Raw genomic sequence first — 24,994 nt, forward strand, 5'->3', positions numbered from 1 at the left:
AAAACCAAATGATCCAATCAAAAAATGGGCAGAGGACCTGCACAGACACTTCTCCCTAGAGGACATAAAAATGGCCGACAAATATATGAAAAGATGCTCAACATCACTAGCTATTAGGGAAATGCAAATCAAAACCACAATGAGATACCATCTCACACCTGTTAGAATAGCTATAATCAACAGGACAAGTAATAACCAATGTCAGAGAGGATGAGGAGAAAAAGGAACCCTCAGACACTGCTATAGGGACTGCAAATTAGTACAGCCACTATGAAAAACAGTATGGAGATTCTTCAAAAAACTAAGAATTGATCTATCATATGATCCAGCAATCCCTCTATTGAGTATTTACCCCAAGGACTTGAAAACCCATATCCAAAAAGATATTTGCACACCGATGTTCATAGCAGCATTATTCACAGACCAGAATGTGCTGTAATTACTATATTAGTTTTGATACTAAAAGTTTCATTCAGTAAAGACCATTGAGTATCAATCTACATTATATAAGCAAGGAATGTTAAACCATCAGGATGAAAAGGAGGTCCTGGCTCACCCACCTGACACCCATCAGCCACCTGACAGTTTTTCATCAGTAACCTAGTAAGAACACTCTACCTTGGGTATTCTGCTCATGAAAGGTCTTCAATGTATTCATATGCCTTCTGGAATGAAAGTAGAGTTGGCCTATGTCTAAGTATTCTTAGTTTACCTACTTCTTAAAAAATGCAGTTTATTAGAATGGATTCAGTTCCTCTTAGCTAATTATTTTACTGTTTACTATGTGCTGAATTTTAAAGAGAACTTCAATTATTCATTAAAAATAATTATCTGGACAGTAAAAAAAATATGTAAAGGTTGTCCAAGGGTGCCCAGCTAGGAATTGGAAACTACAACTTAAATCCTCTTATGCTTATCCTGTCTTGCCTCCCTAAGGAATATGATATACATTTTACGTATAGGTGTAGTAGGTGTATATTTCACAAATAGTCTTAGTTTTATCACAGAAGTTTCTATGGCCTTAGTAGAGATCCTTAGCTTATCTTCCTGTCACATCTGATCTGTAATGGAGATTTGTTCCTGAAATGTGTGTGTGAAGTGAAAGGTAACATTTACTCACATGGTGGTAGGAACTGCACACCATGCTGGTCACTGGCCACACACCAGGAAGATGTAGGGAGGCTCTGCAAGAATATGTGTGTGTGAATGAGATGGCACATGTATTAGAGGAGATGCAAGAGTGTGGTGTGTTTGAGTTTACTAGCCTAAGAGGTAAAGTGTACCTGGGAGAGGTGGGCTATGAGGGTAAGCATGAGCCAACTCCTACGGGACCTTACCTGCCTGAGGAGCTTCTCAAACTTGCCTGGACTCTGTGTTTCCCATTCAGTAGGTGTACTCGAGTGGGGCCCTGAGCATAAATTCTGAAAAAGTTCCCAGTGCTGCTGCTGCTGGTCTGAGACCCATACCTTGAGAAGCAGTGCCCTGCAGGGACTACCCATGGGTGAAGGGGAGAGTGCCAGCTAGCCTGGCGAGATCACTGTCCACTCCCAGCTCAAGCTCCATGTCCAATACAGACCAAAACTGTGCTGTCCCTTCTCAAATAAAGTAGGTAGAAACTTCCAAAATTTACTTAATCAGGAAATTAAGAATGCCATTGAATTTAAAGACCTAAAAAGTGGTGTCATTTACCCAAAAATTACATCCTCACAGGTGTCCTCATTTGCTCCACAAGCCCCTGAGCACCTATTTCATGCTGTCCACTCCATGAGGCACTGGGGGAAGGGTGCAGCCTTCCATCCAACACAGTGACCACTAGCTATTTAAACTTAATACCCTCAGACTGGCTTCATTTCATTGCTCAGTATCTATATGTAACTAGCAGCTACTATATTGGACAGTGCAGATACAGAACATTCATTCCATCACTGCAGAAAGCTTTCTCTTGGGCAGTGCTAGTGGGTCCAATGGGTATGACAGACACTAAACACATTAAAAATGGGCTGAATGAGCTCTGAAGAACCAAAGTAAGGTTTAGTGAGCTGTGACCAGTGAAATTCATGGGGCTCAGGCACTGTTAACAGGGAATCCCTGGGACAGGCTGGAGAGAAGCAAGTGGGAGTTTGCCTACGATTCTAGTGTCTCATTCCTTTCAGATCCACAAGCCCTCGTGTGCCATTCCACAAGTCCCTTTTCTTTAGTGCTCTTGAATGGGACTCATTACAACAGAAAAAGTCTCATCTAAAACTGCGCTTGGCCAAGTGCCCTGCAGGGAAATGCTAGTAGGCACCCTCCAGCATCCCCCACCCAGGGAGAGACCCACAGCCCCCATGGATATTGAAGGTTCTGATGTGTCCTACAGTAAAGGAACCTTTGCCATCATGTTTAAGTTAGGTTTCCCAGCCATACATGACCATGTAATATAAGCATTGACATCTTTTTGGATCTTACTTTGAAATACACTGCCTGTACAACTCTCTTGTTTTACATTATTTATTTGAAAACGCCTTTTGTCAGAATGTGTTGTGTAGGTGAGAGCTCTTTTGAAAGGCCACAGTGGGCCCTGGAAATCTTGTCCTCTGCTAGCAGCAGAGCCATCCGGCCTTGCTGGCTATGCAAAGGAAGCAGGCACATGAAGGGAGCAATGTGTTCTTTTATTGATGCAAGTACATCCAGTCACACCAACACTGACATCCTGCATTACAGTACAGCTTTATATTCACAATTCATCTCAAAATACCAAAACATCACAGGAAATGTATCCAATTGGGAAAATAAAGTGTCAAACGCAGACACTATCAAGTGGGTACTAAAATTGAGGATCCAGTGAAGTGTACATGATGGGAAAGCTCCTTAATGCACATACAGAAAATGTTCTAATATTGTATTCCAAATATATACTCTCAAGTTTTAAGCCTTTATCTCAAATACATAAACAAAGTAATATGTACTATCAATATACAATATGTACTATCTAGAATGTCTGAAAAGTGCAAAAACACTGTGACAATACAGTGTAAATATCCTTGTTCTACCCAGGGCTGAAGATAACATCAGCAGAGGCTCACAGAGCCACCTCCTTCCTAAAGCCTCATCTTCACATCTCCAGGCTCTTCTGGGAGCTGTGGGAATTAGGAACTAACTTGGCCCATCCTCACCAGGCCTCCCAACTGGAGACTCCTGCAGAAGACAGGTGTGTGAAGTGAGAAAAGGGTAAGTAGTTCCCAACCTGGTTGTGCAAAGCCCCCTGTAAGGGAGATGGAGTCACTGTGGATGGCTCACCTCTCCCTTTCAAGAGAACAGGGTGGTCACAGCCAGGAAGTCAGAAAATGGATTGTGCTTGAGTTTGGGAGCGGAAAATACCTCCAAACATTGGGCAGTTATTTGTGCATGGGCTCCAGCAGTTACTGGCCTGGCTAATTTTCTGTTTCAGATTTCCTTAGGGAAGCCGCCACCCAGAAGGGAGGAGGTGGCTGTCCACTGGAACTGGCTTATGAGTTGCTTCTTTTCACTTTGTAGCTGTGTTTCAAAAACAGCTTAAATGTCTCCATCCTCAAGTCTACTTTGTATGTTCTTCATTAAAGATAAGTATGTCTTTCAGTTACAGCCAAGAAAATTGACAATTCCACAACTCCCCGCACCTTACATTATTTTAGATTTCCTTTTTTCCTAAAATGTAGTTGAAGAAAGACTTGCCAGACATATTCCAACAGCAAATATGCTGTCAGGTGTCCCTCTGCCCCTCCCAACCCCAAAAATCCCTGATAAAGGAAAAGGAAAATGTAAACTTTGGAAAGCTCATACTTAAAGGTTCACTTCCAAAAGTATGCAAATAAGACCACCTAGCCTCGCAGGCCTTGTTGGAACCTGGAACTTTACTGGCCCATGTTTTGAGGGCAGGCTCCTACAGTTTAGGGCCCAGTTTTCCCAGTGCCTCCCATGGCACTGCTGGGTGCAGGCTAGAGCAGAATGAGAAACAGCCCCCCAGTACCCTCTAAGGCACTAGCCTTGACATCAGAGACAGAGGGCTAGAAGGGTATCCAAGCAGGCAGGGCTCACATTGGTTTTAGTTGAGATATATATGTATGTGTGTATGTATGCGTGTGTGTGTATCTATCTATCTATACATACATATATACATACATGTATATACATACATATATACATACATACATGTGTATATACATATACACATACATACATGTGTATATACATATACACATGTATATATATACATGTGTATGTATATATACACATATATACATATGTATATATGTATGTATGTATAGATAGATAGATAGATAGATAGATAGATAGATAGATTCCCTACGATGTGGATATAATCAAAAGTAGAAAATAAATATCTACATTTCATTAGAATGAGATGTTATCATGGATGTCATCTGCCATGATGCTCTTTCCCTATCCCTCTCCAAACCAGGGCCCTGCCCTGTTATTTAAAATAAACAAAAAACTTTGTGCCAAAGGTTGATACATGAAATAATTACCATTTTTTCCCATAAAAGTTATGTGCAAAATAGACCTCAACCAGTGAGGCCGCCACATCTCAACCCACATCAAGATTAAAACTCGATTCACATGTGTACTTCATCCCATATCTGCAGGCTTCATCCACATCTTCAGGCTCTGTTAAGGAGAGTGGTCCTAAAGATGGACAGGGCACAAGGAAATGGTCAGACACCAGCAGGCCCTTCCCCTAAGCAAGCATAGGGCAGTGGGGACATTCAAACCCCAAGTCCTTAGCCTCCCTCCAACTAGCAGCTGACCAAGGTTGCCCTTCTCCCTTAGCTGCCTTTCGAAAGGGCAGATTTGTTATGCCCTCCTCCCAGCCCTCTCCCTTCCTTGCATGGGGCTGGTCTTGGAGGCTTGCGGGACTGTCCCTTTAGTTCTCTTACCTGAGAGTTTTCCAGCTATCCTTTTCCATATGGTTCTCTGGACCTTCACTTTCAAAGGAGGCGATGAAGAGTGCTGAGAGACAGGGAAGCCCATCAGAACCCATGTCCACTTGTAGTTAGCCTGCCTATTATGCCAATTATCCCTTTTAAAACTTCACTATAGGGGTATAGCTAGGCCAAGAAGGAACTCTCGGACCAAAGAGACCGTGACCTCCAGCTGGGGCTTATCCATAGGTTTCTGCAATGTGAGGCTCCAGGCCACATCAGGCCTAGGGCTCCCAGCCACTTGCTCGGGGATTCTGAGAAGGTGCCTGGTTCTGCTGCACTGGCCCGACCCTGTTCTGGCTCTCTCATGTGACCACTGGAGCCTGGTCTCTTCTTGTCTTTATCCTTTATCTGTCATCTGCCCACAACCCACCCTCATGCACTCACCCTTGCTTCCCCTGTGCAGCACAGGGATAACAAACAGGCTCATCCCCCAGGGTGACCCCAGGAGGGCACATGGGCCCTGGACAAGAGGGAGGGGGCTGCTACTGTGCAGAAGCAGCCTCACCTTCCTCGCTGTAGATGGGTGCCGTGAGCAGGTAACTCTGAATCTTCTTGTCCTTCTCAAAGGGACACTCTACCTGTGTCCATGTCATGAACTCATGGATCAGTCTGGAAATCTCCCAAAATTTCTGAAGGGGCAGAAGACAAACTGGATGTTCACTTGTCATCTTAAGCTAGAAGTCTGGTCAGGGGCAGGGGATATAGGTTCTGGTCTCAGTCTGCTGCTCACTTCCCTGGTCCTGTCAAGATGGGACAGTGGCCCTGCACAGCTGACTGCATAGTCATGGAATCACTTTATACAATGTCAGAGCTAGCAGATATCCCAGAGGACACACTGTCCTGCCCTCTGCCCATGTCATCAGGCTGGCAGCAAGGTCTGTGCCTCCCCTGTGCAGGGACCCCATAGGGCCCCAGCTGTGACCCCAGGCTCCAGCAGGCATTCTAGCCAAAACCAGCACAGTACCACCAACCAGAATGTGCCATGATCTCATTTGAGGGGCTTCTGTGGGAATCCGTAACTGTCTCCCACCCCTTACCTGTATGAGGTGAGCACTGGACAGCCTAGCTCCCCATACACCTCCCCAATCACCTTTGTTCTAACCTCCTGCCCTTAGCCAGACGAGACTTCACTTCTACCTGGAATTTTGCTGCCTCTTCCTCCCTGTCTGAGTTCCCTTTGTCTAAAGCCTTATTGATTACCAAACCCTCAGTGGTATCCCCTTCTCCTCCCTGGTGAGGTCAGTGCTGGGACCAGGATCCTGGGTAAATATAATATAGGAAGGAGGCAAGAAAAGTAAATGTTAAATCAAGCTATATTCATGAGACTGCAATGTTCTGATCAACCTTAAGGCCAGACCATGAGGAAACCTACAGAACAAAGGAAGATTTCTCCTGGGATTGCTAACAAACCATTTCCCCACATTAGGAAGACAAAAAAGGAAAACCAGTCTTTAAGTCACACCCTACACAAAATAAACACAACCATTCATTCCCTATGGCTAAAACCAAAGGCTGAGAATTGCCAACAGACCTTTCATGCTACATATTCTTACCTTTTCATGCTACATATACTCTTATCCTTTCATACTGTATATCCATCCCATTAAAGGAAAATGGGTAAACAAAGTATTTAAACTGCAACTCATAAAAACTAAGAATGATATAAACTGAATTCCCAGAACTCGAGGTCCCTCTCGCTGTCTTTTCTCAGTTCCTGTCTTTTTCTCTGTCCCTCTCATTGTCTCCATCTCCCTCTCTCTATCATCTCTGGCCCTCTGAGTCTCTCTCAGCCTCTCTTACTCTTTGCCTCTGAGAGGAGACCACTCACTCTGTCTATGGAGCATCACCCCTTCTATAATAAACTTTCTTTTTAACTCTAACTCTGGTGTAGGCTTGAATTCTTTCCTGTGCTCAGTCAAGAACACTTTCTCTCAGTGCAGGGCCCCTGGGGGGAACTTGCCCAGTCCTGCTTCAAATGAAGGTTCCCTGTGGCTCCAAACTCTCTAACCAAACCAGCCACCCAAAGGACAAGGATAAACTCACACCTCGAGGTCAAACGAGAGGAATTTTCAGTTCTAAAGACCTTTCTGCTGCAGAGCCATGCCTTGCCACTCTCTTGACAGGGATGGATTCTACCTGCCCTGGGGCAAAGCTGCTGGCTCTGTGCTAGGACAACCTGGCCCTCTCCCCTTGCACCACAATGGGGCTGAGCTCACCTTGAAGTTAATATGCCCATTGGGCAGATGGTTGGTGTGGATTTTATGGAGGAAGTAGATGTCCTTAACAAAAAGGTTGAATACAGGGATGACGATCTTCTCTCGGTTGCTGTTGGCCATCTGGGACCTCTGTGTGGCCCCCTGCAGGGCTGTGCGATAGTTGCAGAAGTTGCTTGATGGGTCCATGTGGTGCTGTAGGTAGACAGGAAGGAGGATGAGGACATGTAGGCAGTGCTACCCCTACACCCTTCGTGGAGCAGAGTGGGTAAACAGCTGATAGGGAAGGCAGTTCCCTCTGGGTGCCTCAGACTATCACCAGAAAAAAAGCCTCCTTTCCAGAAGTAAGCACAAGGGAGGGAAGCCCAGAGGTACCTAGCTGAGCACAGGGCCAAGGCCTTCCAGGTTTGAGTCCCAGCACCACTGGGAAAGCCGCAGAGGTCTTGCAGCCCACACACACCTCTTTCCTTTCAAAACCTTCCTTAGCCCCTCTGCTTAGACTGACACCTCCCATCTGACCATCTACACAAGACACACATGTTTTCAAGAAATGGATTCTGTGATCAAATGCATCTGGAACAGGCTGTGAGTGAACTTACCTGTCAGCCCCTGGGCCACCCAGATGATCCAGGACCATGAAAAGTTGGGCCAGGAACAGGCCTGTCTCTGCTTAGTCAGCATTGCCCAATGCAGGGCTCATAGGCCCACTTTTGTCAAACTCTTTACTAACTACTCCCCAGAGCTTGCTTTGGGTGATGCTAGATCTGACTGAAGTGAGGGCTGAGGAGAGCTCAGGCCACCCACCTCCCGGGGTGGCCAGGTCAGGCCTGCTCAATATGCCCCAGCAGCATTTAGCACTGCAGGAAGTAGGTCCTGAACGAGGAACAGAGTGAGATGGGAGGCCCACACTCTCAACACAGGATAAGGCTGGGTGCCTACCTCCAAGACATCGAACTTGGCTGTCTTGACTTTGGACCATGTTTTCTTCAGCCGTGCTACAGGACTGAGGTTCATGCCAGCTGCAAAGGACAGCAGGTAAGGTCAGGGGGCAGGAAGAGACATGCAGAAGCTATGTGGGGAGCCCCAGGCCCAGACACTCACAGATGATAGCCATCATGGAGTTGAAGTTTCCAATGTTGAAGCACTCCCGGGCCACATCGATGAAGAACTCCAGCATGCGGGTCCGGTGCTTTTTCTTCACGACCTGAAGGGGGGCCAGTGGCCTGAGTGTGAGCCCCACAAGGGGTTATCCCCTCTACCACCAGTCTTTGAAGGACACCAGGATGGTATTAGCCCAGGACCCACAGAGCTGCCAGACCCCGGGAAGGGGAGTGCTGGCAGGCTGCAAAGGCAGGAAACGTAACTATGGTATCTCTGATTCTAGGAAGAGGAAGAGGGCAGGTAGAGAGGGCTGAGGGCCCCAAATGAGCCCACAGACCATGCTCGCCACAGGGTGCACTACATGAATGAGTCTTGGTTGTAATTTAAGGCATCACTGTTGGACATGGGGGCAGGAAGGCACCTCCAAGGCCCTGGCAATGGAAGTTTCCTATTCCTACTTTCAAAGTTTCAACATCTGAGGGGGCAGAAGCATCTGAAGATGCCTCAGGCAGCACCATGGGATTGGCTAGGAGATGGCATCACCCTGCCTGTGTCCACTGTGCAGTGCTTACCCGGCACACCTCGGTGGCCACTAGCATGCTGAGGCAGTTGAACCAATTGTCGTAGGCCTCCAGGCTGTAGGTTTTGGTCAGGTCTCCTCGGCACTGGGGGAACACAGCAGGTCACGAGAAGCCCAAAGACCCTGCCAGTGGGTGCTGCCCAGCCTTGCCCCCAGAACTGAGGAGGAAACTGGAAGTTATGTTGGGATAGAGGCAACTAGACAGGACTTCTTGGCTAGCCTGGGTCTCCAAGATGCCCAGGGCTAGACTTGGAGGCCAAGTTGGTTGGTCACGCCCCTGAGAATGCTGGGCTCCCTCCAAGCATGCATCACCTTGCGTGGCTATCCGCTGACAGCCTGGAACAGGCACCAGGAGGCCAGATACTCCAGAGGTGCTCAAGTGTGTGGGTCAGGTCCCCACCTACCTTGCATGGGGTGTAGGTGCCAAGACTACCCGCAGGCCGCAATCCCTCACCCTGTGATTGTCTCGAGAGTCCACATGACTGATGATCTGCATCAGGTCCTCGGGATGAATGCTGCTAACCCTCTCCTGGGGTGGGATAAGGAGATAGCATAAAAGGAGTGCTAAGCCCACTATCCTTGGACAAACCTCACACTCGGGGTATAGGGCATGCTCACAGAAGCAGTCAGGACCTGTCTGCAAGTGGGCCAACCCCTCCCCCACCACACACACACACAGAGGAAAGAGGACAGGGCTGAAAGGAGGTGAGGTAGAAGCCTCAGGGCGTGCAGGGGACCTTCCCAGCCCAGGGCACAGGCAGGATGAGGTGACGGAGTTGGCTAACTGACTCTCACCATTGAAGCCCCTCACTTCCTTCCAGGCTGGTCTTCCATCCTGGGGCTACTTGGGTTCTCATGGTCCCAGCCCCTCCCATTAACACAGGGCTGTGGTGATCCTAGGGACCCAGGCACCAGGCACAGAGAAACCTGCTGCTCAGGTAGACACACACCAGCCAGAGACAGTAGTCAGGGCTCGCAAGCAGGCTTCACCTAATGCCCCAGTCTGCTCAGCCAGGGAGGCTCTGCGGCACTATGCTGAGAAAGATGCCAGGGGTCCAGGGTCCCTGGGTGAGCATGAGTAATGTAACCCAAGCTACACCCTGGGCAGGCAGACTGCAGCACTGACCAGCTCGATATGAGTCAGCTGTTGGGCCAGCACCAGGGGGTCACAGCACATGCCCAGGATATCCTTCTGAGTGGCTGGTGGCTTGGCCTTGAGGACAGGCCCCTTGTCCACAGCTGGTGAGCGGAGCTTCTCCCGAAGCTCCTGAAGCTGGCTCCGGGCAGCCAGGGACAGCAGCAGGCTCTGCATCATTTGGGTGATGGCCTTCTTCACTGTGCCATTCTCCTGTAGGGGTCAGGGAGGGATGAAGTTACCAGTGTAGGCTGGTGACAAGACTACCACCTCCTTGGAGAGACACCCATCTCATCTCCAGGGCCATGCCTAACTTTGAGCCCATATGCCCTACCCAAACCTGCCATTAGCACTTGGACCTAACACAGTGTAGTATGGGCTCCTCTGAGGCCTTCTAAAGAGGGTGGCTTAGTGGACTGTTCTATGAAGAAGGAATCTGAGAACCAGAGCAGGGCCAGGGCTAGGCTTCTGGATCTAAAGAGTGTGACTTTACTAAAGTCAGAGGCTGCCAGCTGAGGTACTTCTTAGGGCCATCCCATAGCAAAAGAGGCCCATAATAGGGATGAAGGTTTCTGGGGCCAGAAGCCTTCATTCCTTGGGTGCGGGCAGCCCTGGCCCCTCCCAAAGCTCTCCCTGGGCCTTCTAAGCCCTCTGGGCAGACAGGAGCACATGGAGCAGTTCTATCATTGAGGCACAGCCAGCCCAGGCTCCCTCTTGGCTCTCCAGGTTCCCGATTCCATTGAAGGCCAAGAGCAGGCTGGGAACCTAACAGCTTCTTACCTCTCTTACTAGACGCCCCCACTCTGCCCATCCAAGGTCCAGAAGGATGGGGCCTGGGATCATTCCACATTATCAGAGTGAGATCTAGCCCCACTGCTCAAGGTTTCCTGCATGCAGATGATGCCAAGGACCAGTCTGGCCTATTGCTTGCCAAGGTGGGGGAGATAGCCAAATGGAGCCACCAGTCTTCATGGAGGAGTGATAGAGAAGAGGACCACACACAGAGCTGTCCCTAAGGACCCCACCCCCTGTGCGAGTAGACCACCCCCGCCCCCGCCACACACACACATATCAAGGAGCTCCACCAGAGTTAAGGGAGCACCCTACCTCCTCACACTGTGTGAGCCGGTAGGTGATAGCCTTCAGTTCAGCCATGGCCTTCTCATCCTGGAAGTCGTAGGGGAAGGCCTCTGTCCACTGCTTTAGCAGCTGCACGATCTTAGCTGAGAAGGATTTCAGCTCGGCCTAGGGTGGCAGGGCACAGAGTGAAGCCTGACCCCCAGGAGTGAGTGACGAGATGACAAATGGTATACCAACCCTCTAGCACCTACACCCTGCCCCTGTGCTGGAGCAGGGCTGATGGGCAGGGGCAACCTCTAAGCGGTCCACCTTCAGTTTTGTCATACCTGCTCTCTTTCAAATTCCCCCTGTAGACCCTGAGAAAGAAGATAGTTACCAAGAAGGTAACTCCTGGTGGCTAATTAGGCTCAAATTTTAAAAAGACAGACTTGCAGCCTTTTCTAAATAGGGGCCTCTTGCAAAAGCCACACGTCAGGGAGAAGTCTGCATTGTTTTCCTGCCAGCAGAGCCAAATTGTAAAGGAGCTCCAGGACTGTATTTCAACCAATAGGATTGGCACTTTCCCCTCTAATCATAGCTGTGTCACTATATCCTCATTAGCATCTTCACCCACCAGCCAGAACGGCTCCATTCTGACCTATCAGGACAGTGCTTTTTAGACCAAACTTCGAGGTTTTGCATGAGGACAAACCGATCCGGAACCTGGAGTAGAACTTCTGTCCATATATAAGTCAGCTCCCCTTGTGCTTGGAGAGTGCACTTTCTCTTTTCACCAAAAACTAAAGACTGGGTTTCTCCTGCTGTGGTTGAAAGACCTAAGACTTCTCACAAGAGCAAGTGGCGTGGAGCAGAGTTGTCTAGTCAGAGAACTTCACCCTGGAGCTGCTTTGTCCCAGGGCTGCCTCACAGCTGTGCTGTTTCATAAATGAGCTGTAACACTACCAAGCTGTTCTCACAGCCATGTCATTTCATAATTGAGCATTTGCACTAAATAAAGTTCCTTTTTCATTGCACCCCGAATTGGGGCTTCGTGTTGGTATGAAATTGGCGCCAACTTAAGAGTTGACACCCTTAAGTCAGCTCTTTTTCACTTAAATAAATTCATTTTCAAAAACCCTGCCCCAACACTACCATAGCATAGAAAATTAGTTTCATTTGCTGTAATTAGAAGTTATCCATAAAACAAAACAAGTGAAAACCAAGCAAATTCGTTAGTGATAAACGAGAGGCTCTTGCCTGTTCCCTTTCTGTTAAAGCAGGTTGGCAAGTGCTGGGAAGGGGCACAGACCCATGGAGATGGCCTCCTCCCCACTTTGTGTCATTAAAGGTAGTCCTGGCACCCTTGCTGTAGCCCCAGGCCTACACACATGCACAGTCCAGGAGAAGAGAGGAGGAAATGCCAGATGCTTGGCCAAAGCATCCCCTCAAATGCCCACACGAACCTTACCCCCTTACCCCCTGCCACCTGCGCCTCCTGGGCCCCTACTGCTCCTCCTTTCCCTACTCTGCTCACTGTCCGTGCTCGCCCACCCTGGACCATCTCACCCACTGGGTGGCCATGACTGCTTTCAGGGCCAAGCTCCCGGAGGAACTGCCCCCTAGTCCTGCATCCTCCTGTGCCCCTCTTTTGCCTCCAACCCACCTGACTCAAGTTGTCCCATGCCCCTAGCCAGTCCTTTAGTGATGGCTTCTCACACCTGGCAGAGCCTCTCTCAGATCGCCCTGCACTCCTGTAGCCACTGCTTCTGGCTAGAATCCAGTGCATGGGCAACCCAGGAGGCTTTGCTGACCTTCCCTCAGATGCCTACCACACCCACACGCAGCATGAACCAGAGCCCTGTGTTCCCTCCTCAGTGGCTCAGCTGTGCATGTCACCATGGACACAGGCTAGCAGGCTCACCTCAGGCTCCTCTCAGGCTGCTACTGTCCCCATGCTGATCTTCAGCTCCCCCATTCACTCCACTCTGACTTATTTCCACCTGTCCCTTCGGAGTCTTTCCAGATTATAGTCAGTGCCTGTTGTGTCCCTGCCCTGTGGCACCCTGGGAAAGCCCCTCTGGAGAGGAGACTTTGAGCAGGCATGGGATTCACAAGCCTTTGCTGCAAACCTTCAGGGCCCAGCCTCACAGAAGGAAAGTGGAGGGGAAGGTCATCAGTAAATGGGGACAGGCCATGCTCTGCTGCAGCCCAAACTAGGCCCTGCCAGTTCTTTGACAGCATACCCACCACCCTTTCTTCTCCACCAGACCCTGGCTTCTAAAACCTCACCCGAAGCCCCTGCCCCATGGCCTCAGGGTAGAGCTGTGGTTTCCCGACCATCCTAACTGCCCCAAACCTGGCTCAAACAGAAGGGACAACAGTGGCAAACAGCCCTGTCTGAGTTACCGAAAACTCCAATGAGCAGGTGCCAGCCTGAGGGTGCTGCCACCTGACCCACTTAGAGGAGGCAGTGACTCATGCCCCATTGGCTTCTTTTCCACCAGCTATAGCCAGGCCTCTATTTTGGGGTTTTTGGCACTCACCAGGAAAGCTGGCAGAGCTGTCCACTGGGGCCTTTCCTTGGGAGCAGGTGTGAGTACCCACCAACAGCAGTTACTTCCAGCATCATGGGAGGGGAGCCACACCCCAGATGTGCCAGGAGGGCAGAGACCAGCTGACCTGCTGCCATCAGGAAAGGCCCCAAGCTAGGCTCAGCCAGACACTGTCCCATCTGCTTACTCTGAGCAAGAATGGGATCAGTAGCCAGAGGCATGGAGACAGGGACCATGTGGTCAGCATGCACATATACCTTCTCAGACCTGGCCTCCAGCTGCTGCCTCTGCTCCAGACAGATCTGCCCCACACGGGCCAGCAGGTCATGAGGTGGGGTGAAGACCCGAGAGCTCAAGAGAAATGTGAAGATGTACGTCTTCTGAAGAAAATAAAAAAAGAAGAAAAGGAACAGAGCACAAAATATGAGTCAGGCCTGGCATGGCCCCAGGTATACTCTCAGCGTGCTGCTACACTTGACCCTGCTACCTCCCAAGCCCAACATCACCATGCAGTAGTCATGGTTTCTGCATGGTTTACTACACCATGAATGCCCTCCTTCTCTCTCACTGACACCCGAATCCTGCCCAACTTGCAAGGTACAGATCAACCCCACATCACAGTGGCTCACAGAGGCCTCCTCAATGAGCTCAGCTTCCAGCAGTCTTGCTCTGCTGGGCTTCTCCCCACCCTCTGTCCTACCCTGCAATGAGCACTAACTCAGCCTTGGATGTTTGGCAGGAATCTCCAGGCCTGTGTGAGCCTGGTGCTCAGACCATGATGCTCCCTGGGCAAGGCTCCAACCATCTTTCATCTCCAGATCCTCACTGGCTTATCTATGGAGCAGGGCTAGGCCTTCCTGGACTCTGTACCAGCATCAGGGACTATTGCCAGCCCCTGTGTAATCACTAACCAGCTGATGGCTTTGCTCCCACCTGTTTCACCTGGGCCCCTGACCCACATCCATCGACCCTCATCACTGGGCTTTGTGGTGAAGGCATGGAGGGCTCCTCATGATCTGGGCTGAAAGGTGGCAGGGTTTATGGTGTGGGAGGAAGGACAGAGGAAGAGTAGACAGAGCCCAGGAGGGAGGGAGGAGTCCTGACATGTTGGGTGGGCCAGGAAGTCCCAGAAGCTTAGTTGAGCCTCCAGTATCATCAAATAAACTCTGAAGAGTGGAGATGAGCAATTCCTCCCCCACTGTCCCTTGGCAGTGTCTCACTCATGGAGGCCAGGGAGCCCAGCTCTGTATTGGAGATGGAGTGAGCACTGGGAGGGCTTGTGAAGCTCTGCTCTCAAAAGAGAACAGGCAGGCCTAGTGCCACTACTGCAGAAGGGAAGCCACATATGACAAGAAAACTCTTTCTCTCTGTTCCAAAAATGCGCTCATCTCTTCTTGAAGTGAAGAGGGGCCATCTGGACTGTAGGTGAAGGCCAGCTGTGCCCATGTGGGCATGTGTCCTAGGATCCACATGCTGGCAGGTGTGGCAGTGGTTCATGCACAAGCAAACTTTCTGGCTTAAGAACAGGACCCGTGCAGAGTGGGCCCCCACCAGGACTCTGGTGCTAGCCTTTTCTTCCTCACCCAGGACCCTGCCCAGAACTCAGGCCCCTGTCCCAGCCCCTCGTGGATCTCCTTCTTGTGCCACCAGAGCCATCTTCCACCCACCTGTAGGGCACAGGGAAGTGACTCCCCGCTGGCCCATCCTGCCCCTTCCCTGCTACTCCATTCATCTCTATCTGCTCCCCGTCCCACCATCCCCGAAGCAGCCTTCTCTGGAGCCCACACCTTTCTCCAGATCCAAGCACTCACATCAGGGTAATAGTCCACTGTGGGGACTAGGTGCTCTATCAAGGCTTCCAGGGATCCAGAGATGAGGCATCCATCCTGGAAGATGAGGTCCCTGGAGCCGCTGGCCCCGCCTCCTCGCTCCCCCATGCTGGGCTGCCCCTGTCCACTACAGCTGGGCCTGAGTATGCTGGAGAAGAGGACAGACTTCCGGGGCATAGTTTCCTATAAGAGAAGAATGAGGCTGTGAGGCATTAAAGATGCCTCTGCCAGGCCCTACTCCTGGCTGTCATGGGTACTTCATACACACCATCAGTGACACTAATGCAAGAGCTGAATCATCTCATTAATCCTCATATTAACCCCACAAGAAAAGCCATTATTTTCCAAATGCTGCAGAGAAAGACAAGGCACAGAGAGGCTAAATGACCCAGGTCACACAGCTAGATTGCAGCTGTGCCAAGATGGCAACAAAGGTGGCCAGAGAGGCCTGAGTCAGAGCCTGGCTCTGCCACTTGTGGCTTCATCAGAATCCTCAACCACTAGGAACCCTAATTTTCTCAACTGTGCCATGGGTACAGGGTGCACTACTTCAGAGCCTTGCTGAGAGGATTAAATGAGGCTCAGAGGCTCACTTTGGAAAATGCTGCACACTAGACATGGTGTCACCACCCTCAGAAGCCGACTCCCACAGACGGGCTTGCTCGGCATCCCTCTCAGACCATGAGGGGTGCCCAGGACACAGAAACACTGGATTTCTCTAGACACATAAGTCCCCAGAGGCCCCAGAGAGTTAGGCCCTGTTGGATGCTCAAAGCAAGTGCATCCCCAAAGCCACAGCAGTGCCAGAGACTTGCACCTTCTGAGTCAGAACTCACTTTCTCTGGAGTTTTAAATCCTCTTCTAAAGCTTGGGGGCTCCAAGTAGGGCCCCAACCAGCAGTGCTATCACCTGGTCTATTGTTTAAATGCAGTACCCTGATTTCCAGCCTAGGTATGCTGGGTGGGTAAAGCCCATTTTCTAGGGACATGTTTGTCCCTTTGAGAAGTTTAGCCTGCAGGTGGGCAGACCTGGCTTCACCTGATCAATGCTTCTCAGCTGTGATTCTCACCAGAATCACCTGGGAAGTTAAAAAAAAACAACACATTTTGACCAGCTTCCATCCCCTTGATTCCGATTTAACTGGCATGGTGTACAGCCTGGGTATTGGCATTTTTCAAAGTTTACTAAGTAAAATTCGGAGTAGGAAGCATAAGGAGCCTCTCTCTTGCCTCAGTGGCTCCTGGCTGCATCCAATCGTTGGATAGCTCGGGAAGCCTTCTGAGGCCAGACCCAAGAGATGAGGAAGACAGACCTAGGGCGGGCCAGCTTTCTGCGCTTGCTTCTGTAGGGCCCAAGATGGAGCCCAAGTGACCCAGGTCTCTGCTCCAAGTCAGCTGGGGCTGGCCTGGACAAAACAGCAGCCCTTTGGGGTGGGGGTGGGGGATCAGACTTGTACCCAGTCTACCTCCTCTGACTCCTTGCAGCTCCCTCTCTGTTCAAGAAGGAAAGCAAGCACCTTCTAATTAAAGACACAACTGGCTCATAGCCAGGAAGGCGAAAGTGAATAACCCCCTACTAGAAGGCAGGCCTTGCGAGCTTCCCACCTCCCACTCAGGGCCAGGTGGCACAAGGGCAAGCCCGGGTACCCAGATACCCAAATGCAGGAGGGAGGGGCCCTCCTGCCAGCTTAGAAGAGAGCAAGCGCCAAGTTTCAAGGCAGTGGTTATGTGACAGTGCTTTCCTGTTTCATACCTAGGTTTACTTTGCTCTCTGGGGCACTATTAAGGAAAGTGGTCCTCCTTGTATCCTCCTGGTCAAGCCTCAAGGGGTAACTGGGTGCTAGATGAAAAGACCACACTCATTGCCCCTTCAGAGCAGAGCACACTCTGGGATCCTGGGGTAGTCTAGCGGCAAGTAGGTAAGGCTGCCCTGGCACAGGCTGTGTCTGAGGGGCCCTCTGCCACCTGCCTGGATGAGCTGCCACCAGTACTGTTCATTGGGCTGGCTACAGGTACGGTGGTCCAGGTGGGCCAAGCAACAAGGCATGGGACCTTCTTGCAACTGCACTGTTGCCCTCTCCATCTTTCCACTCATTTCCAGGGCTCCCCTACCACTCTGCCTGATGGCAGGCTGTCCTGGCCTGCCAGGCTGGGCTGAGGTATTCCATCTGACATATTTCTGGTGGCTCCCCAGAGAACGAAGTGGCTGCATTGGGGCCTTGCAGCTGCCCCTGCTTCAGGGCTCATGCCTGCTCCTCCCTCCATTGTCCAGCACAAGTGATTCAACCTTGGGACACCCCAGGGCTCCCTCAACTCCATTCCTTTCACGCTGTCTGCACCCCAACTCGTAGCCATCTGTCTGTACTGCCAAGTCCTTTCTTGTGTGTCAGCTCCAGGTCTAGGACTTCAGTGAGAAAATCCAGATGGAGTCAGGAGACACACATGGTTTCAATCCCATGGGGAAGGCTCTAAATCTGAGACTGGGTGTACAGTTTCTTGCCCTTCCTTTCTTGCAGGGCTGTGGTGAGGATTAGATGAGAAAAATGGAAGCTAATGTGGTCATGTCCTGGGAGCTGAACAAGATGTTGTCATGTGCCGCCCACATCTGTGCCTCGGTGCCACCTGAGTGGCCTAGCACTGCCACCTGAGTAGCGCAGCACTGCTGCCACCACTTCTAACCTATGGCCTTACACAGGGCCTCACGGCCACCAGCAGGCCCCCACACCCTTCCTGCCCTGGTGTTCAGGTTCTCACTCTGTGGATCCATCCAGTCCATGTGCACAACCTAGAAGTAGTGTGGGACCAGATGCAGGTCAATGGGACATGAGGGCCAGAAAATAAATTCTACTTCCTCACCCCTGATGAACTAAAGCTTCACAGAGTCTCTCCACACAGTCTCAAGTCCTGTCGGGCCTCTCCATCTACACACTCTCCCTCTTCCCTTTTGCTCCCATGGACCATACTCCCCAACAAAATGCCCACACATGAACTTTGCCTCAGGCTCTAGGAAAGCTGGGCTGGAATCAACACATGCTGCTGGCCACATCTGTCAGACAGGAACACTGGTCCCTGAACGTCACACATGGGTGTGGGAGTGTAGGAGGGAAGAATACAGGCATGCAGCTTCCAGCCCAGAACAAGTGCTCACACAGTGATAAGTTGGTACAGAAGTAAACACCATTCTCCAGGCTCTGCTCAGCCCAGCTGAGAGACTAGTTCATGGTTCTTGATCCCTGGGTCCTTTCCAGGGCATACAGTCTGGAGTTCTGAGTCAATGCAACTCAGGTCATAGGCCCTTTGTGAAGACTCAGCCAAAAACTTTAGCTTCTGAGTAACTGCAGCTGCCTACATCCTGTACACATGAATACACATACACAGTGCACATACACATGCACAGCACATACACTAATGCACACAGTGACACACACATACACAACATGTACACATATAGGCACAGTACAGATACAGAACCCACACATGCTACACGAGCACAGTGTGCACACATAAGCAGCTCACACATAGCACAAAGTGTGCACACACAGTGCACACAATGCACAAATACAAAGCATGTACACATGTACAGTGCACGGAGAGCACATACACAGTACATATATATACATAGAACAGGCACACACAGCACACAATGCACACACATATACACAGTGCAGATACATACACAGCACACATATACCATGTCCACATACAGCACACACATACACCATACACACAGTGCACATACACAAGATACACAGTGCACACATACGCAGCATGCACACACACAGCACACAGTGAATGTATACACAGTGTGCAGACACGCACAGCACATACACACATACACAGCATGTACAGGGAATACACATACAGTGTGCACACACAGCATGCACACAGCACACACATAGTGTGCACACAGTGCACACAAGCACACCTTCAAAGAAACACGCTGCACCAAAGCATCAAGAGCATGGAAGCTGACTGGACTGAGGGGCCCAGAGGAGAAGAGGGAAGTGCAATGGGGGCAGCCAGGGTATGAGAAACTTCTGGGCTTTTTGAGAGAGTAAGAAGATGAAACTTTCCCAGTGCTCTGAGAAATCCTGGGAGAGATGGCAAATGAGCATCTTAGGAACTGTTTGCGGAAGATTATGAATGAAATTCCTTTTTGCAGCCTTGTCAAGAGAATTCAGCTAGAGATCTGAGGGTCACTCCCTGCTACAGTGCTTTCTGATGTGTCCCCAGTAAACTAGTGCTGTGAGGGGTCATGCCCCTCCATCATGCAACAAAATAGAGAGGAGGGTATCAAAGCCAGACACATACTCTGGGAGGGGCAGCCCTGCACACACATACACGTGTACATCTTTTGTTACCTGGTCATCGTCTTTGTACTTACAAAATCAGGTTGCATCTGAGATGGTCTTCAGAAACCATGCACCCTACTCCATCATCCCAGGGGCCCTCTGGTCCCAGGGAGCTGCAGCCGTGACAGAGGCCCAGATCCTTCTGTGCCAGGGCCACCAGCCTCACTATGGCAGTCAGAGGCTGCTGTGAACACCCAAAGGCCCCTGTTGCTACTCTTCGCATCTCTTCATGTGCACTCGTACTTGTCCAGCCTGTGTAAGGGTTATATCCTTTCCCGAGTGCTTTTCCTGCTTCTTGTACCGAGAGGTCCAAAAAGGCCTGGGGGAAGGCCCAACACCGCCCTATGGTCTCACAAATGACTTCCACAGCTGAAGTTGTCACGAACAGTATTTGGGTAGAGAATACAAATGATGGTGACTCTAGAGAAACATCCAATTACTTTGGTATCTGTGTGCAGAGGCGTCATGCTCACCGTTGTCTGGGGCAGTCCCGCACTCTCCCTGGGGTGTCCCATGACCAGGGTCTGCTCTCATAGGAGCCCTTATCTCCTGCCTCCCAGAGTTCAAGGTCCCTTCCTGAGAGCAGGACCTGTGGTCCTCCAGCCTGCTGTCTCATCATATGTGGGCAGGATGGTAGGGGTGGGGAGAGGAGAAGGGACTCAGGACAGCCAAGAGGGACCAGCGCCTTGTCCTTCAGGACCTACATGGGAGAGGCTGCTGCCTGCCACACCAGGTCCCTCGGGTCTCCAGGCCTCTGATGCCCGGTGAACTGCTCCCAATACCAGCTCAGGGCACATTTTGGGAGAGGGGAGACAGGGCGCAATAAGCATTCCCTGCCCCACCCTGACATGTCTGCATGAATCCCATTTCTCAGTACAGAGGGCCTAAAGGAGAAATCCTGGAAGGTGGCATCAGTGATAACTGGCTGGCCTCAGACATAACCAAATCTGTCCAAACTGACAATGGGGACCAGGACAGTCTCCTGCATAGCTGAACAGAAATGGTATTAGACCTCCATTCAACTGTGAAGGGGAGAAGTTGTCTAGGGCAGGTACCCAGGGCACCGTCAGAATTTTAGGACTCCTTTCAGATCCTAGAGTCTGCAATTCTGGAAATTTCTGAGAAATGCAAAAGCAAGGTTCTTACCAACCTTGTTATATTTTACATGTTTATCATCAGAAGCTGGAGTCCAGTGTGTGCTAGGCGTTACACATCTCATCTCACTTGATGCAATCCCCCTAACCCAGAGGACAGTGCAGAGATGCCCATTTCTCAGATGAGGACTGGCATAAGGTTGCTCAGGCAGCAGTGGTGATAGGTATGTCCAGATCAGTTTGCTGCACAGCCCTGATCTTTCTCAGGACTCTCATTCCTCCTCATCGTTGTCCCTGGCTGGGCATGACCCTCTCTGAGCATCAGATAAAGGCAAAGGCCCTCACCTGGCATGCACAAAGAAACATATTTTCCAAGGGCATTCTGTATATGATTCCAGGGATGGAGGGGCTCCCAGAGCTCATCTATGGACAAGAAGAATCCCAGCTTCCTGGAAAACTGAGACAAAAATTGTCCTCTGGGCCCATCCTGCATGAGTCCCCAGGAATCTGCCTTCATGTGGAGGAGAGGAGCCAGCAGCCCCATTCCTGCTAGGCTCTGCATGGGTTGCTTCTTTCTGAGACAGCACACACACAGGCTTCTATTTTTTAACCTACTTAACAAAAATGGAGACTATTTTTAGCTCAGCAAGCTGCAGGGCATCACAATTAGCTACTGCAAATTACACTTCTTGTCAGTCTCCCCTTCTGTTGGCTGGGAGAGAGAAAGTGCTCCTGGTGGGAGCAACGTGCCAGTCCTGTGTCCCCACCCTGGTGGGCCACTTAACTAAAAGGGACTTTGGTAGAGATTTCAGAATGGGTGCATTTGTGGAGCTGTCTCAGGTTTCATCCGGTTCTCGAAAAATCCAGTCTTGGTGGAGAGCTGGGCAGGAGCCCCATCAGCACTCAGAGGCCACGACTAGGGAGAAAACCATGCTGCTTAGTTAGACCAGGCCAGTGCCATGTGAGTCCAGGCCTGCCAGGACCCTTGGGCAGCTGAGGCTGGTTCTCTGAAGTCATGTACACTGGTGTAGAGCAGCAGGTTAGGTGCTCCACAAAGCACTCACTCCTTGCCCATTCATTCATCGATTCATTCATTCACAAATGTTACAAGGACCTGCTTAAACACTCCTCAGCCTCCACAGGAGCAGGCTGTGGGCTGGCATGCACAATGACCACACAGATAAGCCCCTATGATGTTATGGGTTAGAAGGGGATCAGTGCCATGGAAGAAGTGGGAAAACTGGCCTATCAGAGGAGGTGAGATCTGAGCACACTTGAAGGAGGCTTATGGAAAAGGAAGAGTGCTGTGAGCAGAGGGAGGGGCTGATTGATGCCAAGGCTGTCAGGTCCCAAGACCTGTGAGCCTTCCATCCCATTTGCTCTAGGGAAAGTCTCCCTTGGAGTACCTCCTACGAGCTCACTGACTCCCAAACAATCCTAATTATCTGTGTCAGCCCTGCTAAACATGGATTTGTGCTAGACTGTCCCATAACATACCCTAGCCCCTGAAGTCAGATCACATGGGGACCCTTCCGTAACATCACTCAGCTCCTGGTAAGAGGGGAACTGGGAGGTGCCCTCCCTGTCCTCCTCCAGCACAGCCCAGTCCCAGGCCTGCAGGGGTCTCCAGGTGGGCTCCCCAGACCAAGACTTTCTGGATAAAGCTAATATCCAGGAGGCTCTCTAAAGATCTGGAAGGCCTTGGAGGGCAATCTGGGGAGAGGAGTTAGCAGAGGAAGTCCTCAATTTACACAGCAGAGAATTCTAAGTAGGAAGTTGCAAGTCAAATCAAATTTGTAAATGAAACGTTTGTTTAAATGTATGACTCCCATCCCCACCACATCTTCAGGATTCCTAGAGCAAATGCAAAATCTTTTGGAAACTTTAAGGGGTCCTCTGCATCAGTGAGGATTTTGACTTAACCTTCGGATCCTCTTTAGTCACACCACCTGAGGGTGGGAGGGGTGAGAGATGGCTTCCCCTGCCAGGTGAAGGCCATCAGGATGCTAAAAGTAGCCTCGACTATCTGAAACCTGTGACTCTATAAGTAAGAGTCTGCTCATTTGGGGAGGGGAGGAGTAGAAAGCTAGGTATTTACTGAGTTAGCCACCTCATCTATTAGCTCTGCCACCTATTACAGAGGGGAATGAGGAGGGTTCCAGGAGGCCTCCTGGTTTGGATAGAGGCTCAGGAAGACATGGGGGACAAATGGCAGTGTATTGTGCCTGTATTTTCTGTGCCATGAAGTGCAAGCCAGTGTCTTGGGCCTCCTCCCTTTTGCTGCACATGGCAAGAATGAGGCCTCACCGCCAGCCCCCCCAAGCAGGAGAGGTCAGGTGGCAAAGGCAGCTGCACCTCCTTAGCTGCCCCTACCATCTCACTTAATCTTCCATCTTCCAATCCTGCTGTTCCCCAACTGGGTTCCCAGACCAGAAAATGCAGCAAAAAATAATGGGCCAGCAGTGGACAGGTCACTTCACTATGGCCTCTCAGGATCTCATCTGCATTTCAGGGTGCTGGGGGAGGGGGAGAGGCAGGGGTGCACCCCTACCCGTGGCACAGCCAAGGGTCACTAAGGGCAGTAGGCGCCAAACCCTCCAGCTGGAAGGGCACAGGGGTGCCCACACCAAGTGCAGCCCACTCCCCTTTTTTAGCCCTCCTTGCTCTCCCCTTCTTTAATCCTGTTGTTGTCCCTCCTTCCCTCACTCTATACCCCCTCTCCCCTCCACTCCAGAACCTATGCTTTTTTAGGAGTTGTAACTGTGTTCCCAGGACTCCATACCCATTTAAGGCCAGGTGGCACTTGCCCAGTGACCTGCCAGTGGTCAGGCCCTCTGGGTGTCATCCGCACAGGGTACACTTGAGTAACACCTACTTGAGAGTCTTCGAGCTTAGCTCACCACCATTTCCAGAGATTCCAGTAGGCCTAAGACCTTGCATCTGCCCCCCAGGTGGCGCCAGACCTGTCCGCCCTCTGGCTCAGGCGCTTGGATCCTTGGCCACAAGGGACCCACTTCCCCCAGCTCTGCTGCCCATCCACCTCTGGCTCTTCCACCCACAGTGAAGGAAGGGCCCAACCCAGTGGCCCTCCCCCAGAAACAGAAAGGTATGAGCAAGAAGCTGCCTTCTGGGAGGTGTCCTTCCCCTCCCCAAACCCCAGCTCTCAGTTTTTCCTAACTTTGAGCTGAAATGTGTCTCCCTTCAGCTCCAGAGAGCCCTGGTCCTGTCTGCTGGTGCCACATGCCACAGATACTCAGGGTTTGGCTGCAAGCATGGGCTGGGAGCCCAATAGGCTGGGTTTGAGGCCTGGCCACATTATAAGCTGGGAACCAGGGCTCTACTCTGTAAGACCGCACCTCCAGCACCTGTTTCACAAGTGGCAGTGAGAAGGCATGAGGCCACCATGCTCAGGACATGCTTTGTACCTGCTGGTTTGGGTGGCATCGGAACTATAGGATACTGATGGGCACTTCTCCTCAAAGTTACCTGCTGCCTTCTTAGACACAGATTATAGGGCTGGTGCTACCTTTTGCCCTTATCCCACCTTTGGGGCTCCTCTCACCTCACCACACCCAGCACAGTCAATGTGCCCCTCCACAGACAGAGAGAAAATGGAGAAAAGTGGCCTCTTGCTTCCAGGCAGGCAGATCCATGACCCAGTTGTACTACCCAATATTGATATGTGGTGCCCGGAGCTGGCTCTGGCCTAAGGGTGGCTGCTTGGGCCCACAGGGGTAGGGAGTGGCAGGAGGCAACACACTTCTGTGGACAGGCCTTTTTAACCCTCACCCTCCTCACTCTGCACCCCTGTGGACTTTCCAGCAGAGAAGTCCTTGGGAGGACATGGCTGGCCCCATCCCTGCAGCTCCCATCTCTGCATCCTCCCAGCCCAGTGGACATTAAACCAAGCTTCAAGAAATCATATTCACAACTGGAAAGCCACCTGCAAAAGAATGAAACTAGACTGTTGTCTATCACCACACACTAAAATTAACTCAAAATAGGTTAAGAACCTGGATATAAGACCTGAAACAAAAAATTGCATAGAAGGAAACATAGGAACTAAACTCAAGGGCCTTGAACTTAAAGTGGATTTTATGAATTTGACCTCAAAGGCAA

General features: G+C 50.7%; 1 protein-coding gene across 5 annotated transcripts in view; it reads right to left on the bottom strand.

Annotated features, from left to right (window-relative positions):
* Window positions 1-2,471: 2,471 nt before the first annotated feature.
* RASGEF1A (RasGEF domain family member 1A) overlaps window positions 2,472-24,994 on the bottom strand; it is a 91,576-nt gene continuing 69,053 nt past the window's right edge. For 3 of the 5 annotated variants that reach the window (XM_016158705.2, XM_016158695.2, XM_016158710.2), the window contains exons 2-13: window positions 15,413-15,613; window positions 13,859-13,981; window positions 11,098-11,235; window positions 9,982-10,203; window positions 9,310-9,384; window positions 8,848-8,940; window positions 8,276-8,378; window positions 8,114-8,193; window positions 7,178-7,369; window positions 5,467-5,590; window positions 4,914-4,986; window positions 4,320-4,662 (exon numbers count right to left, since the gene is read on the bottom strand). In XM_016158705.2, the coding sequence (XP_016014191.1) occupies window positions 4,638-4,662; window positions 4,914-4,986; window positions 5,467-5,590; window positions 7,178-7,369; window positions 8,114-8,193; window positions 8,276-8,378; window positions 8,848-8,940; window positions 9,310-9,384; window positions 9,982-10,203; window positions 11,098-11,235; window positions 13,859-13,981; window positions 15,413-15,607 (1,443 nt within the window). In that variant the 5' untranslated portion in view covers window positions 15,608-15,613 and the 3' untranslated portion in view covers window positions 4,320-4,637. Of the gene's footprint in view, window positions 3,178-4,319; window positions 4,663-4,909; window positions 4,987-5,466; window positions 5,591-7,177; window positions 7,370-8,113; window positions 8,194-8,275; window positions 8,379-8,847; window positions 8,941-9,309; window positions 9,385-9,981; window positions 10,204-11,097; window positions 11,236-13,858; window positions 13,982-15,412; window positions 15,614-24,994 lie in introns of those variants that run through there. The other 2 variants (XR_001598592.2, XM_036223435.1) reach the window with 2 other exon arrangements.

Source organism: Rousettus aegyptiacus, unplaced genomic scaffold (assembly GCF_014176215.1).
Source record: "Rousettus aegyptiacus isolate mRouAeg1 unplaced genomic scaffold, mRouAeg1.p scaffold_m13_p_6, whole genome shotgun sequence".
Classification (NCBI taxonomy): domain Eukaryota; kingdom Metazoa; phylum Chordata; class Mammalia; order Chiroptera; family Pteropodidae; genus Rousettus; species Rousettus aegyptiacus.